Source organism: Gadus chalcogrammus, chromosome 11, assembly GCF_026213295.1.
Source record: "Gadus chalcogrammus isolate NIFS_2021 chromosome 11, NIFS_Gcha_1.0, whole genome shotgun sequence".
Classification (NCBI taxonomy): domain Eukaryota; kingdom Metazoa; phylum Chordata; class Actinopteri; order Gadiformes; family Gadidae; genus Gadus; species Gadus chalcogrammus.
The window spans coordinates 7,384,123-7,399,557 of NC_079422.1; the positions used below are offsets into that span (position 1 = coordinate 7,384,123).

The following is a 15,435-nucleotide window of genomic DNA, read 5'->3' on the forward strand; positions in this document are numbered from 1 at the left end:
TAAGGTTTTTTATACCAAGAACATTGTTTGGGTCCAAACAGCTACTTTTTATAATTGTATAGGCCTTAATCATGCCTATAATACAGTGAAATAAAGTGAAAAACTTTGTTATAAACACATATAATAAGGGGCTCTGCCACTCCTTAAACGTCGAGCATACCTTGTGTCACAATTTATCGACTTATTGACGGTTTGCTATTTGTATAGTATTTAAGGAAGGCTTAGAAGATTGAACCTCAAATAAGGGTTTAGGAGGTAACAAAATTGCTGCTGTTTTACCAGAATGAGTAGGGGGCTGGACATGGTCAACACAAGTATATTAGTGGGGGGATCTCAGGGACATTTCCAGACTGCCAATACAAAATGGAGACTACAGGTGGAAGAACGTCCATTTTCCTGCTGCTTCTGATGCAAGGTAGGCACCTCCACATTTAATCGATGTTCCCCTTTGGAACCTCAATCTCTGCTTGATGGAAAATAACCTGTAGATTTCAAATAGGAGTGTGTTTTATTTATTTATTTACTGCAGTACAACAAGCGGTACTAATGTTGTCTTCCCTCCCCTTCACCCCTCACCCCAAAGCGACCCTGTCCTCCGGGGCGGCGGAGGTTAAGCCGTCCTCCAACCCTGTCCTCGTGGGCCAGACGCTGGTGCTTGCGGTGTCCCCGGCCACCGTGGTCACCAGCGGGAGCTGGTCCCTGGGCACCGCGGTCATCCTCAACTGGCTGGGCTCTCAGGCCGCTGTGTTCCCCAGCTACACCGGCAGAGCCTCGGTGGACACGGCCACCAACACCCTGACACTCCGCTCCGTCACGCTGGCCGACGCGGGTGTCTACACCGTGAAGAGCACCGACTCGGCGCTGACCGCTAGCATCACCATCACTGTACTGGGTGAGACTGACACGGTTGTTTGTTGTCTGTGTTTGGTCAAGGCGAGTCTTATTGAAACATAGAACCACACAGAGGCAGACCGGGAACTGAGATTCTTAGGAACGGCAACTACATACTGAGGGCATAATATTCCAAAAAGATAAAAAGTGCTAGGCAAAAATACTAATCAAAATAAATGTTAAGATAAATATGGCCAGCCGAGGGGAATAGGCAAGTTACATGGACGACGTTCCCTCCCTACTCAGATTCCAACAAATGAAGCCATCCCAAAAGGGTTTGAACGGAGAAGACAAGTCATTTATTTAACATTTAACTAAACGAAACTTAGGGGTAGGAAACTCACATGATCACACTACACTTGTGTCTGAGCAGGAGAAGGCCACCAAGGTGTGGTCCACTATTGATTTGTAAACCTAACTGCCACCATCAGTAGGGATCACACCCTCATTCAACATGCGCACCAATTAACTCATCATCCCATCAACTCAAACAAACACAACAGTCTAGCATGCAAAGAAACATGAAAACAGGGAGGGACATTAACACATACGCATAACTTTCCTCCAGACTCAAAATCAAACACCCCAAGATGTTTTGTGGGCAAAAGTCTTTGAGTTGTCCTTTAATGCTGTTCTCTCAGCTCTCACCAGAAACGAGGAGTTGATCTCAAAGGGACCAGTAGGCTACACAGGCCTTGTATGGGTGAATGGGCCCCAAAGGCCCCACAGGGAAGGGTTAGGGCGAAACAAGTGTAGGCCTAATCAGGGCTTTGCCCCTCTGGCATTAGATATTAAGATATTTGCCGGCCTAGGGGAACCAGTCAGTAGCATGGATGCTGTCCAACCCCCCCCCCCCCCCCCCCCCCCCCCCTCCCCTACACAGATTCCCTAAAAAAAAAGCCATCTAAACAGGGTTTGAATGCAGAAGACAAGTCATTCATTTTTCATTTAACTTCACAAAACTTAAGAAGACAACGACTCACATGAACACACATGTGAGTCGGAGCAGGAACAGGAGTGGTCCACTATTGATTTGTAAACCTAGCTGCGACCTGGTAAGCTCATCTGTTGGGATCACACCCTCACATTAAACACAAAGGAACTAATCATACAATCAACTGAAACAAACATATCAACAGTCTAGCATGCAAGTAAGGTCACTTTAAGTCAACTTTATTTATATAGCACATTCCATAGACAAGGCAGACTTTTTTGCAAAATAATTATAAATTAAATTTAACAATTGTATTTAAAAGAAGAGACATCAAAACATGATTTAAAAGAATTCATGAGGTCAAGAGACAATTGAAAAAAACGATAAGTTATAATCATAATAAGTTATAATTTCATTATAAACATAAAAGTTTTAAGCCTTGCCTTAAATGTAGACAGGGTTGGAGCTTATCTCAGATCTTCAGATAGTTTATTCCAGCTATCTGTGGTCATTTCCCAGTAGTAGTTGAAACCTGCTCTTCCAAGTTTTGTTATGACTGGGAACAATAAGCTGACTGGTACCCGTTGATCTTTAAGGTCTAGAGGGTTCATATAGCAAAAGCATTTCAGTGATATTCTTTGGCCGTTTATTGATTCATAGGTGGGCAGCAGTATTTTGAATTAAATTCTCTGATTTACCGGGAGCCAATGCAAGGATTGGAGGATTGGTGTATTGTGATCAAATTTTTGGTTTTTGTTATAAGTCGTTATAAGCAGTTGCATTCTGAACAAGCTATAGCTGCCTGAGAGCTTTTTGGAAGGCCTGCAAATATACCATTACAATAATCAGACCTATTAGTAAGCAATGCATGGACGCTCTTCAATGTCTTGTGTTGACATGATTCCCCTGTCTTGTTATGTTTTTCAGGTGATAGTAGGCCGACCCTGTCACTGACTTGACGTGGCTCTTGAATTTAGATCTGAATCCATAATAACACCAAGATGTCTGGCTTGGTTTTTGTTTTCAAGGAGAGGGCGTCAAGGTGTAGGCTAACATTCAGTCTTTAATCTTTGCAAACAAAAACAATTATCTCAGTTTTGTCCTTATTTAGTTGGAGAAAATGTTGGCACATCCAGTCCTTGAACTGCTCAATGCACTGGCACAGCAGATCTACTGGACGATACTCAGTTGGTGATCCGGTCATAAGAACAAGAAAGCAATCAGTATATGGTATACAGGGTAAATGGTTACAGGGTAAAAAAATAAGAAAATAAATCCAATGATAAAAATTCCAAAATCCAATTGCATGCAAATCTTTTTATGTCACAAGTCAAAGTTATATTAAATTATGAGGTAGAATATAAAGTCAGGAAGGGACATGTGCATTTAAGAAATCACAGACTGTTAAGACGCCTGATGGAAACTCTGGGATACAAACAGATCTTCAGTCTGCAGGTGGTACCAGTACCGGTACCAGTTTGGCCTGCAAGAAGGCAGCAGACTGAAAAGTTGATGTGCTGGGTGGTAGGAGTCCTTAATAATCCTGCAAGTTTTTATGAGGAAGCGTGTGTGGTAGATGTCCTTTTGGGCTGGGCTCTCTGCCGTTGGAAGAGCCGTTGCCGAGCTGGTTTGACCATCTTACCTGTGTGGCCAGACCATGTAGGGTCATCGTCGATGTGCAAACAGAGCACCTAAAGCAGCTACCACAGCTCCATTGATGGGGTCCTGCTAGTGGCTTAGGTTAAATGTATTCTGACTAAACATAAATTTAATGTCATCCTCAGGGCATGTTTTTTGTGTAAATGTGCACTCATGTGAGACAGATAGGTTGGTCAATAGATTGATCAATGGATAGATAGTCATCACAATGACTTATTATGAATGGTGATGAAATCTATTCAGACCGTTTCTTCTACTCTTTCTGAGTCATTCACAAACCCCCTCTTAACCTTTCTACTCCCTCTCTTTCGCTCTCCCACTCCTTCTTTATCTCCTTCTCTCTCCTCTGCCCTTATGAATGAAGGGTAAGGGGTGGCTCAAAGCAATCTCTGTACCTTATCAGTACTACGGCACCCAATTATGCTGTGTCAATATCACCCATACGTCCAAACACCTTCATTAACCCTATAACGTTCACTCCCTCTCTCCGTCTCTCTGTCTCTCTGTCTCTCTGTCTCTCTCTCTCTCTGTCTCTCTCTCTCTCTCTCTCTCTCTCTCTCTCTCTCTCTCTCTCTCTCTCTCTCTCTCTCTCTCTCTCTCTCTCTCTCTCTCTCCCCCCCCCACAGAGGCCATCTCCAATGTTGAACTGAAGACCAATGATACTGTTTTCGTGGAGTTCCGAGACTCTGCAGTTTTCACCTGCTCGGCCAAGGGCTCCTCCCCCTCCTTCCTCTGGATGAACGGCAGCTCGGTGGTCACCGTGGGCAACTGGGTACAGATCGGCGCCGGAGGCTCCACCCTGACCATCCTCAACATGACCCGCTACGATCAGGGGCCGCTCATGTGCAATGTGTCCAACGCCGTCAGCAGTGAAATCAGCCAATCGCTGAACCTCACTATCTACTGTGAGTAGATAGCTAACTTCACCCTCTCCTGTTTCATTTGAAATAGCAATATAATAATAAACAAAAAATTATTAAATTATGAATATAAGGTAAAGAGATAGATGGATAGGTTGATTGTGTGGATGAATGAAAAAATAAATAGTTGGATGGATGAATGGGTGAATTAATACAGAAATTGTCGGATAAATAGGTGGATGGATAGATGGATTCATAAATAGATGGATGGGTGGATGGTTAGATACAAATATTGATGGATAGAAAGTTAGATAGATCGTATAGATAGATAGATGGATAGATGGATAGATTCATAGATTTCATTCTCCCCAGTCCAGCCTACTTCCCTAATCCTCTGTACCCTTCTCCTCCTTGCCTCAGATGGTCCGGACCACATGGAGCTCAGATGCAATGGGCAGAACATCAGCGACTTTCTCTTGGGAAGTGACCTGAACGTGTCCTGCTCAGCACAGTCTAACCCCCGCGCCCAGCTCCAGTGGGCCTTCCAGGGAGACCGCCTTACTACCACCGGCCCAGACTTGAAGCTCTACAGCGTCAGTGAGAAGGACAGCGGGCTGTACTCCTGTCTGGCCTACAACAACGTCACCCAATTGTACAGCAACATCACCAAGTCCATCAACATAGGTAGGAATCTCTGCAATCTATGCATATGCATTGCTATTTAGTTGTCATAGTTTCCTCAAATATCTATCCATCTAACACATCCATCTATCCACTGTCCTTAGATATATTCAGCCATTCATTCATTCATCTATATAGCACCCAGCTATAAATTCATCCATCTTCAGTTGTGTTCGTTGCTTTTCTTCTCTCCTTAGCATCAGGATCAGAGCAGCGTGGAGTGACTGTGTGGCTCCTGCCCTTCCTGTCTATGTCTGCCTTCCTATCAACGTTTTCAGGCAAGTCCTATGCAAACTAACCGGCATTACTGGCACTACAGTATAGAGTCGGGATCTGTTATAACAGGTTATTACTTTCCTGTATTATGATTCAGCTCACTAATGTGTCAATGGAACATGAAAGCTGTTTTGAAGCCGAACTTGAAGGCCTTTCATCGTGAGGAAGGTTTGAATAATAAGGGTCATGCTGTTGGCATGGTGGGCAACTTGTGTTGTAAACACTCAATTGTGAAGCCCTAGTTAAACATTAACAGTGCGTTAATGCGTAAACTGGAAAAATATGTTTGAGCCCTATTGTAGTTGATTAAACATACTAGACACACACTGCGTTATCACCAGTACGGCTTTACATGACTACTAACTTTATTTTCATCTCTTTGTTTCACAGATAACCTTTAGATAATCCCTTACCCTGCTGTTATGTTATAAAACTGTTGGTACTATCCAAAGCTAAATGGTAAAAAATATATATTCTGTTTAATCTTTAACTTTATTCGGCCTACACACAGCTTTTTTGTTTGAATTTGGTTTTTCAGATATTTAAATTGACTTCACTTGTATAGATGAAAAGATATAGACAGGAATGTATTATTATTAATTTTCATAAAAACATTAGTTATTATAATCAGGTAGCATTAGGCCAACCATTATTTTGGGTGCATTAAAAACAAGTAAAATAACTTGGGGATAAAACAATTTGTATTAATATTACTTAATTACTTAGATTCCACTATGTGTGTATTATTTTGTAAATAAATGTAATAAAAAATTCTGAATCATCAAATAGTTGTATTCCTGGATAGTTTTATATATTATTCCTGATCATTGCATTTACAATGTGCTTCTAAATAATATTTCAGCAAATAAAGCTAAAGTATGTTGTTTTCCTATTTTGAAAAATGGACAGATATTTATGTTCAAATAGGATCATTTGTACACTTCATACGTAGCACATAGGTAAAACTTCATCAGTATTATGAATTTAAATTATCTTACTTATTTTGTAAGGCACAATTAACTTTTGCATTTCCTCTACATTTCATCTACTATGAGAATGGGTAAAAACATGTGCAAATATGGAAAGGCATAAACACTATTAGAAATAATATATATTTTTGTCGTACGTGTGTGTGTATATGTGAAGATTAGAGAGAGAAATAGCAAGAAAAAAAGTAAAGGAGAGAGAAAGGAGAGAAAAGAGAGGGAGAGGGAAAGACAAATGTGTCAAGGGGGAAGGACTTCTTTCCAATATCATTCTTTGGAAAAGCAAATAGACTCAGGGTTTGATAAATGGTCATTACATTTGTCATCAGCAGACACTCCCATGAATATGAATGTAATCACTCATATATATGAAACAGTTTTGCTAAAATACATTCCTCAAATATTAATTTTGAATAAGCAACTTCATTTATTTTATTTAATACCTGTCTAAACAGGTATTATTGACATTCATGTTAAGTTAATATTTCTCAAAATTACAAGGCAAAGTTTTCGATGGGCCCCTTATTTACTTTTGTATTGTTCTGGAACAATCACCAAGGTGTGTGCGCCACATGACAAGTATGATAAAAAAATGTATCCTCACGCACCTGTCCCTATTAAATGACCAACGGTTTACAGTAAATGTCCATGGACCCGCCTTGTTGCATCTACTAATAACATTATGTCACCTCCGACCATGGCAAAACAAGGCATTGGCTTTATGTGGGTGTGAGCAGTTAGAGACCATGAGACCACAAAACTGGGATGTTGAGCAAATATTTGATCATAAGGTTACTGCAGAGACACAATAGCTAACTATAGGGCCAAATCAAGTCGGACTTAGAGTCATTTTGCTGGAAGAGAAGGAGATCTTATGTCAGAAGCGTTACAACTTTAGCAGGACTAACATGGAGTATCCAATGGCAACGTTCCTGACTATCATACTGCTCACAATTGCAGCAGGTGAGGTTACATAGGATTTGAGATATGAATAGTGCAATAAGAGGAAATGTTTAATTTGGCACTAATCTCTAATGGATGATGTATGATGTATAAGACTGGATAAACGGTAAAAAAAGAACTTGTGTTGGAATATTTCCGAATTGTTAACCGCTTTCAATCATTGTTCCTGATCTCTGGGATTTTGAGACAAAACAAGATACAACAGAATATGAATACTGTTCTCCTTCCCTAGATCCAGCCTGTGGCAAGTCGATCATTGCTTCTCGGAACCCTTTACCTGTTGGTAGCGATGTGACATTGAGCCTATCCAACCAAACCACAATCATTGTTGGGACCTGGCTATTTGAATCAATTCCCATTTTGATCATGTATGATGGTGGAAGTTTCATATTTCCTCCTTGGCAAGAAAGGATAACATTCAACCGGACCTCAGCAGAGCTGTCCATCAAGTCTCTACAAATGTCCGACTCGGGAATATATAAACTAACAGGAGGGGAGCCATCTTTTGAAGTAGAGATCGCATTGTCTGTCCAAGGTAGGTCACTTCACGTACATGTACATATACAGGTATTTAATCTACACTATCCATGCGTATACATATAAATGTACATGTACACATCGATATAATTATCAATATAATACGGTGCAACAATAACCTTCTGACAACATTGAAGTTGATTCTGAGCAAATAGTAGTTTGCTCAGTTGTGAAAATAATTTTAGTCGTTGTGAAAATAATTTCCCAAAGGGAAGAAAGAAAAGGGGCTTGCCTCCAAATACAGCAGTCAAAGTCTGTCAAGTCAAAACACTATCCCTCTATCCAGCTCCTGCAACATATGATGACAAAGTCAAATTAAAGTTGATTTCTCACGCTTTCCTTCTCTGCTTCCACAGAGCTCATTTCAAACGTTACCCTGAGCGCCAACGCAGCCCATTTGGTCGAGTTCAATGACTCGGCAGTCTTCAACTGCTCCGTCTCCAACGGCTCCTCCCTGTCTTATGTCTGGACCAACAACGGCTCTGTGGTCCCGCAGGATGCTGACGGGGTTCTGTTTAGTGGCGGAGGCGCTGTTCTCACCATCGCCAATGTGACCCGATACGACCGGGGACCCTTCATGTGCACGGTGTTCAATGGCGTGAGCCGTGAATCGAGTGCCCTCATCCTGTTGCACATCAGCTGTACGTTCCAATGTTGAGCAACAAAAAGTCCTGGATCAAATAAAAGATGTTGTGTATTGTTGATGACAACTGTATCAAAGTAACAGTGCTTTGTGTTCCTGGCCAGACGGTCCGAGTAACCCAAAGATGGTCCCCAGGCCAATGATGGTCGCTTACAAGACGGGCTCCAACCTCACGCTGTCCTGTCACGCTGAGTCCAGCCCCCCGGCGACTGTCCACTGGTTCTTTAATGACATGGACCTTAGCTTGTCTGGCCCAGAGATTCACCTTATTCACACCAAGGAAAACCAAACAGGATATTACATGTGTCTTCTTTACAACCCTGTGACATGCAGGTACAACAGCGTCAAGACAATGGTCCGAATTTTGGGTAAGAGCTGAATGCATTTTTAAACAATGCTGTATTTCGATGCTCGAATCACGTACTTAGCATCACCATGAAGGCATACAGTGTTCATTCACAGAAGTTGTACCTTTCCCTCCCTAGACCCTATTTACCATGTTTCCGTTAGTCGTACGGGGGGGCCCGTGATCCTGGGCCAGTCGGTCACTTTGAGCTGTGACGTGAACGGGAGTGTAGATTCCATATCATGGTGGAAGAACGGCACCGCCATGATGACGCATAACATGACATCGCTGAGAAACCGAAGTCTGACCCTTGACTCAGTCACTAAACAAGATGCTGTGGACTATAATTGTCAGGCATTCAATTTCGTGAGCAACATGACAAGTAGTCCTTACAGGCTCATTGTTAACTGTAAGTACAAATCTATCAGGTCTTTCTACGGGTGTGTGTGTGTTTGTGCGTGTGTTAGTGTCGGATGGACGGATGCATGCAATGTATTTCTACTCACCTCATGCTGTATACGGGTACATAACAATCCTTATGAGCCGTGGACGTATGAATGGGAGCAGACTCACTTGAGGAATTCAATGAATGAATTGTTGGACATGATTGGACACTTCCTGTCCAACCATGGTCTTTGCCCTCGCAGATGGCCCTGAGGCGGTTGCTATCCGGGGGCCGTCCGTAGGTCTGGCAGGAGATCAGGTGACCTTCGACTGCTCATCGTCTTCCGAGCCCCCGAGCCAATACAGCTGGTACTTCAATGGCTCTCTGGTGGCCAACGCCTCCCAGTACATCACCAAGAATCTGACCACAGCAATGAGCGGGAAATACATCTGCATGGCCTTCAACAATATCACCGGCTGCAACTCAACGGCCTATACCATGCTCACCGTTTACGGTAACTATTCATGCTCGTTGTTTTTACTCTAAGCGACTACTGTAATTACAAACTTTATTGATCCCAGATGGGAATCTGGTTCTATTTATTTTCTCCACTATTAAGCCATTTCCCAGACACTGCAATGTGACATTGATGAGCAGATCAGGGAAAGGCGTCCTGCTCATGGACATCGGTGTTCAGACCCAAAGCCTATAGGCTGGGGTCGAACATCCGAACCACTAGACACCACTTTTTTTGGTTATTTTTTGTTATTCATTGACGTACAATGAATAACAACTTGATCATGAGGTCTTTGTAGACATGGAAAAACGCTTGACGTTGCTCCCTATCTTGGTTTGCTTGTCTTGCAGATCCTATAACAGACGTCAAAATCAAGGGAAACTCAACCTCCGCTATGGAAGGGCTCGCGTTCACGCTGACGTGTGACGCCACGGGGGTGGTGGAAGATGTTCACTGGATGAAGGACGGAGAGGCCTTGAACACCACCACCATGTACAATCACATGCTCAACTTCAAACCCGTCCAAAAACGGGACAACGGGAACTACCAATGTTCAGCAATCAACGCTGTGAGCAACATGACCAGCCCCGAATACAGACTCCATGTCATTTGTGAGTAGCACACTAAGAAGAAAAAGAGGCAAAGTTTAGCGCTTATCAGCTTAATATTTTAGACGGCCCATTGCAAGCTGTAGTGAACTAGTTTAGTACCATAGCCTACCTTGGAGGTAGGGCTGTATTGTAGTGAAAATATGGTTAAGATAGATGTCTTGTTGAGGGAACACAGCTTCACTAGTCACCAAGGTAATCTGACAGTCTCGTGGTTAGGACTCCAAGCGGGTTAGGTTATATCTTATGTCTTTGTGGTTACTCTCCACACCCATCTTGGTACGCAAGGACCACAATGTGAGTATTTGCATACCTGAGTTGGCCCACAAGTTTCGCCACACCCGGGGTCCTTGCATAAAAGTTTGGACTGCTGACTGTTGCGATACAGATTACATAAGAAAGCATTGACAACTTCAATGGTATGCCATCATTGTATACAAAACATGACCTTAGAAATATGTTAAAGTTTAATTTGGTGTATCAATAAACCAATTGTGTGTGTTTGTAGCCCCCAACTGTCATGTTTACTTGCCCATGATGTTCTGCCTTTCCAGTTGGACCAAATACTCCCATCATTACGGGGCCTGGTGTAGCTGAGACAGGAGATAATGTGGTCTTCAAGTGCATGGCCTCCTCCTACCCTCCAAGCTACTACCACTGGTACTACAGAGGAGACCTTGTAGGGAATGATTCCATTCTTGAAACTGGTCCTCTAAGTTTAAACATGAGTGGAGCATACACCTGCCTGGCCCTGAACAATGTCACTGGGAAAAACAGCACAAGTTTCACGAAGCTTAGGGTCCTCGGTAAGAGACCCCTAGCGACCCTCAATGTCATGTTTGTCCCATATCTGTTGGAGTTGTTCGACATCAATGTACAATGATCCCACTCTAAGGGGGATGCGCTTTGTTTCCTCAGAGCGTATTGAGCATGTGGCGATCAAGGAGGACTCGCTTCCCGTTCAGTCACACAACTTCACTCTGAGCTGCGCAGTGGCCGGGTTCTATGATTCCATATCTTGGACCAAGGATGGAGTTCCACTCGACGGCACTAACTCATCGAACAGAAAATCGCACATGTCGATGATGAACAACTCCCTCCATTTCAGTCCCGTGACGACCTATGACAACGGTTTCTACCGGTGTGTCGCCGAAAACGTTGTTCGCAAACATAGCAGCCCTGAACACCAGCTGCTGGTGAACTGTGAGTATAGCCGCCACAGTGATGTGTCCATGATTTGTACTATGTATGTTAGCAAAGATTCTCTGGTTCGACTTACATTTGGACATTTGGAAATTTGTTTGAAATTATTTGAAATTGCATAAAAGTTTGGACTGCTGACTGTTGCGATACAGATTACATAAGAAAGTATTGACAACTTCAATGGTATGCCATCATTGTATACAAAACATGACCTTAGAAATATGTTAAAGTTGAATTTGGTGTATCAATAAACCAATTGTGTGTGTGTTTGTAGCCCCCAACTGTCATGTTTACTTGCCCATGATGTTCTGCCTTTCCAGTTGGACCATATAATCCCAACATTACGGGGCCTGGTGTAGCTGAGACAGGAGATAATGTGGTCTTCAAGTGCATGGCCTCCTCCTACCCTCCAAGCTACTACCACTGGTACTACAGAGGAGACCTTGTAGGGAATGATTCCATTCTTGAAACTGGTCCTCTAAGTTTAAACATGAGTGGAGCATACACCTGCCTGGCCCTGAACAATGTCACTGGGAAAAACAGCACAAGTTTCACAAAGCTTAGGGTCATCGGTAAGAGACCCCTAGCGACCCTCAATGTCATGTTTGTCCCATATCTGTTGGAGTTGTTCGACATCAATGTACAATGATCCCACTCTAAGGGGGATGCGCTTGTTTCCTCAGAGCGTATTGAGCATGTGGCGATCAAGGAGGACTCGCTTCCCGTTCAGTCACACAACTTCACTCTGAGCTGCGCAGTGGCCGGGTTCTATGATTCCATATCTTGGACCAAGGATGGAGTTCCACTCGACGGCACTAACTCATCGAACAGAAAATCGCACATGTCGATGATGAACAACTCCCTCCATTTCAGTCCCGTGACGACCTATGACAACGGTTTCTACCGGTGTGTCGCCGAAAACGTTGTTCGCAAACATAGCAGCCCTGAACACCAGCTGCTGGTGAACTGTGAGTATAGCCGCCACAGTGATGTGTCCATGATTTGTACTATGTATGTTAGCAAAGATTCTCTGGTTCGACTTACATTTGGACATTTGGAAATTTGTTTGAAATTATTTGAAATTGCATAAAAGTTTGGACTGCTGACTGTTGCGATACAGATTACATAAGAAAGTATTGACAACTTCAATGGTATGCCATCATTGTATACAAAACATGACCTTAGAAATATGTTAAAGTTGAATTTGGTGTATCAATAAACCAATTGTGTGTGTGTTTGTAGCCCCCAACTGTCATGTTTACTTGCCCATGATGTTCTGCCTTTCCAGTTGGACCATATAATCCCAACATTACGGGGCCTGGTGTAGCTGAGACAGGAGATAATGTGGTCTTCAAGTGCATGGCCTCCTCCTACCCTCCAAGCTACTACCACTGGTACTACAGAGGAGACCTTGTAGGGAATGATTCCATTCTTGAAACTGGTCCTCTAAGTTTAAACATGAGTGGAGCATACACCTGCCTGGCCCTGAACAATGTCACTGGGAAAAACAGCACAAGTTTCACGAAGCTTTGGGTCCTCGGTAAGAGACCCCTGGCGACCCTCAATGTCATGTTTGTCCCATATCTGTTGGAGTTGTTCAACATCAATGTACAATGATCCCACTCTAAGGGGGATGCGCTTTGTTTCCTCAGAGCGTATTGAGCATGTGGCGATCAAGGAGGACTCGCTTCCCGTTCAGTCACACAACTTCACTCTGAGCTGCGCAGTGGCCGGGTTCTATGATTCCATATCTTGGACCAAGGATGGAGTTCCACTCGACGGCACTAACTCATCGAACAGAAAATCGCACATGTCGATGATGAACAACTCCCTCCATTTCAGTCCCGTGACGACCTATGACAACGGTTTCTACCGGTGTGTCGCCGAAAACGTTTTTCGCAAACATAGCAGCCCTGAACACCAGCTGCTGGTGAACTGTGAGTATAGCCGCCACAGTGATGTGTCCATGATTTGTACTATGTATGTTAGCAAAGATTCTCTGGTTCGACTTACATTTGGACATTTGGAAATTTGTTTGAAATTATTATCATTATTTGAGATTTGTTGGTGGATTAAAAATGCTATAAAAAATATATTAAAATACACTATACAAAGCGCTGAACTGCCGGCAAATAGCCCTATATTATGTAATGCTGAAACAATTGGATCCTATCAAACCTCAACAAACTGAGCCTTCAAGATTATTCAGTTAATGTGTCCAAAATGTTTGCACAGGGTTTTTAATGTTTGCCTCAAAACTATGTGCCTGAATGTGTTCCTCAGATGGACCGTGGAACGTGAGCATCAGTGGCCCGGATGTCATGAACCTAGGCTCCGATATAAAGGTTTTAACATGCTCTGCGGACTCCAGACCAACTAGTCAATACCAGTGGTTCATCGACTCTGTTCCAGCGGCCGAAGGGAGTGGCCCAGTACTTCCTGTATCGGTCATAACACCAAAAGTTATCAACTACAAGTGCAAAGCTTATAACAATGTGACTGAGATCTCCATGTTCCAGAATAAAACACTTACCATCAGTGAGTAGCAGGCTGGGAATTCTATGTGTTATGTTTCTAGTTACAATTCTCATTTTGATATGGCTTAAAACAACGTTTTACCTTTTTCTCTTCACAATGACACAATAATGTTTGTAATTATAAGAGAGCTCATTAGAGGGTCTCTGTGAACAGTAGCTGAAACTACGATATTAGAGACCTGGACATAAAACAAAACTTTGGCTTTCTCTCCCATCTTAGATGACGCTCCTGGCCATTCATTGGCCTCTCCTGGCGTGTTGCTGTTTATGATCCTTGCAGCACTGTCTGTTCCCGTGCTTGGCAACTGAGGGGCCTTCACCATGAGCAGGTATACGAGTCCTCTTGCTCCCTCTACTGCCATCCCAAATGTACAAAAGAATGGCTTGGGTTGGAAAACAGTAATTTCTCTCTTTCTTTCCCCTCTACTTACTGTTCCTAAGAGAGTAGGTGTTAATAGTAAAACAAGTCAGTTATTGCAGTTTAGAAATCAAATGATGCGTTCGTTGTTTCTCAGGGACTGTAATCTTTGCCAATAATTGAAGGTGATCATGAGCTCTATTTTTTCAATATAAAGTCCTATAAAAAATATCTGTGAAATTAAAAGTTGCTACATTCTTGGGTTATAAGATATGTCATTATTTAAATTATTTTCAATATGTTTGATTATTTTTTAATAATTTGATTAAGGGCAGAACATCTATTCTGCCATATATTGACATAGTATTTGTATCTTATTTGTAAAAGTATTAATCGGAAATATATTACGGGTATTGTGTGATCTATGTATTGAGTGTTTATTATAGTTTAATTAATCCAATTAAACAAACGTGTCTCAACTTTGATCTCCCTTTGTTGTATATCGGGTATCGGGGTGATTTGTTTTTCTTGTTATGTTGGTGCAACATTGTATTCCAATCTCCAATAAATTGTTATAAATATTGCTAGTGAGGCATTACCCTTAATTTATGGTTTTCAATTTGTGTTAAGGTTATTGGAATTATGGTTACTAAGATCATATATTATCACTTATTTTTGTAATTATTCATAGAATAGAACTGCGCCGGCAAAACCATAGCTCATACTATTGAATAATTTCTGGCAGGCATGGGAGATGCCTGCCAGGGGAACCCACATGATACTGACCTACAAGCATTGCTGTGGAATCACAACAAAGGCCTTCAATGTGCCAGGGTTTTGGTCCTTTTGTAGGTGTCAGCACACAAGTTTTGCATGAATGCAAACCTTTAGTGGTTATGATTTTCCTTGCACACAAAAGTTGTAGTTTAACGCAATATGCCGCATAGTGAGATTTAAAAGATATGTTGTTTGCATTATTCTGTTCAGGCTCAAAAATCACATCCAGAAATGCCCATGAAAATGTGTGTTTGAATGGTAAAAACAGAAAGAT

General features: G+C 42.3%; 2 protein-coding genes across 4 annotated transcripts; both read left to right on the forward strand.

The window, feature by feature from the left end:
- Positions 1 to 546: 546 nt before the first annotated feature.
- LOC130391672 (carcinoembryonic antigen-related cell adhesion molecule 5-like) lies at positions 547 to 5,323 on the forward strand. The gene is made up of 4 exons (XM_056601901.1): positions 547 to 892; positions 4,111 to 4,389; positions 4,765 to 5,028; positions 5,223 to 5,323. Exons 1-4 carry the CDS (start codon positions 547 to 549, stop codon positions 5,321 to 5,323), a joined length of 990 nt encoding a protein of 329 aa, XP_056457876.1.
- A 1,674-nt stretch (positions 5,324 to 6,997) lies between these two features.
- Positions 6,998 to 15,433, forward strand: ceacam1 (CEA cell adhesion molecule 1). Of its 3 annotated transcripts, XM_056601904.1 has the most exons (15): positions 6,998 to 7,250; positions 7,483 to 7,785; positions 8,144 to 8,428; positions 8,535 to 8,798; positions 8,916 to 9,185; positions 9,424 to 9,675; positions 10,029 to 10,289; positions 10,841 to 11,092; positions 11,205 to 11,489; positions 11,810 to 12,061; positions 12,173 to 12,457; positions 12,778 to 13,029; positions 13,142 to 13,426; positions 13,773 to 14,027; positions 14,247 to 15,433. In XM_056601904.1, the coding sequence occupies exons 1-15, from the start codon at positions 7,196 to 7,198 to the stop codon at positions 14,333 to 14,335; spliced, it is 3,645 nt and encodes a 1,214-aa protein (XP_056457879.1). In that variant the 5' UTR covers positions 6,998 to 7,195; the 3' UTR covers positions 14,336 to 15,433. The 3 variants fall into 3 exon arrangements, with proteins under 3 accessions (XP_056457879.1, XP_056457881.1, XP_056457880.1); XM_056601906.1 differs by lacking the exons at positions 12,778 to 13,029; positions 13,142 to 13,426; XM_056601905.1 differs by lacking the exons at positions 10,841 to 11,092; positions 11,205 to 11,489.
- The last annotated feature ends 2 nt before the right edge of the window (positions 15,434 to 15,435 follow it).

Coding starts and splice junctions, on each gene's coding strand:
- LOC130391672 (XM_056601901.1), top strand. CDS start 547: ATGTTGTCTTCCCTCCCCTTCACCCCTCACCCCAAAGCGACCCTGTCC. Junction 4,390..4,764: donor GCTGAACCTCACTATCTACT/GTGAGTAGATAG, acceptor TCCTTGCCTCAG/ATGGTCCGGACCACATGGAG. Junction 5,029..5,222: donor CACCAAGTCCATCAACATAG/GTAGGAATCTCT, acceptor TTCTCTCCTTAG/CATCAGGATCAGAGCAGCGT.
- ceacam1 (XM_056601904.1), top strand. CDS start 7,196: ATGGAGTATCCAATGGCAACGTTCCTGACTATCATACTGCTCACAATT. Junction 12,062..12,172: donor CACAAAGCTTAGGGTCATCG/GTAAGAGACCCC, acceptor TTGTTTCCTCAG/AGCGTATTGAGCATGTGGCG. Junction 13,427..13,772: donor ACACCAGCTGCTGGTGAACT/GTGAGTATAGCC, acceptor TGTGTTCCTCAG/ATGGACCGTGGAACGTGAGC.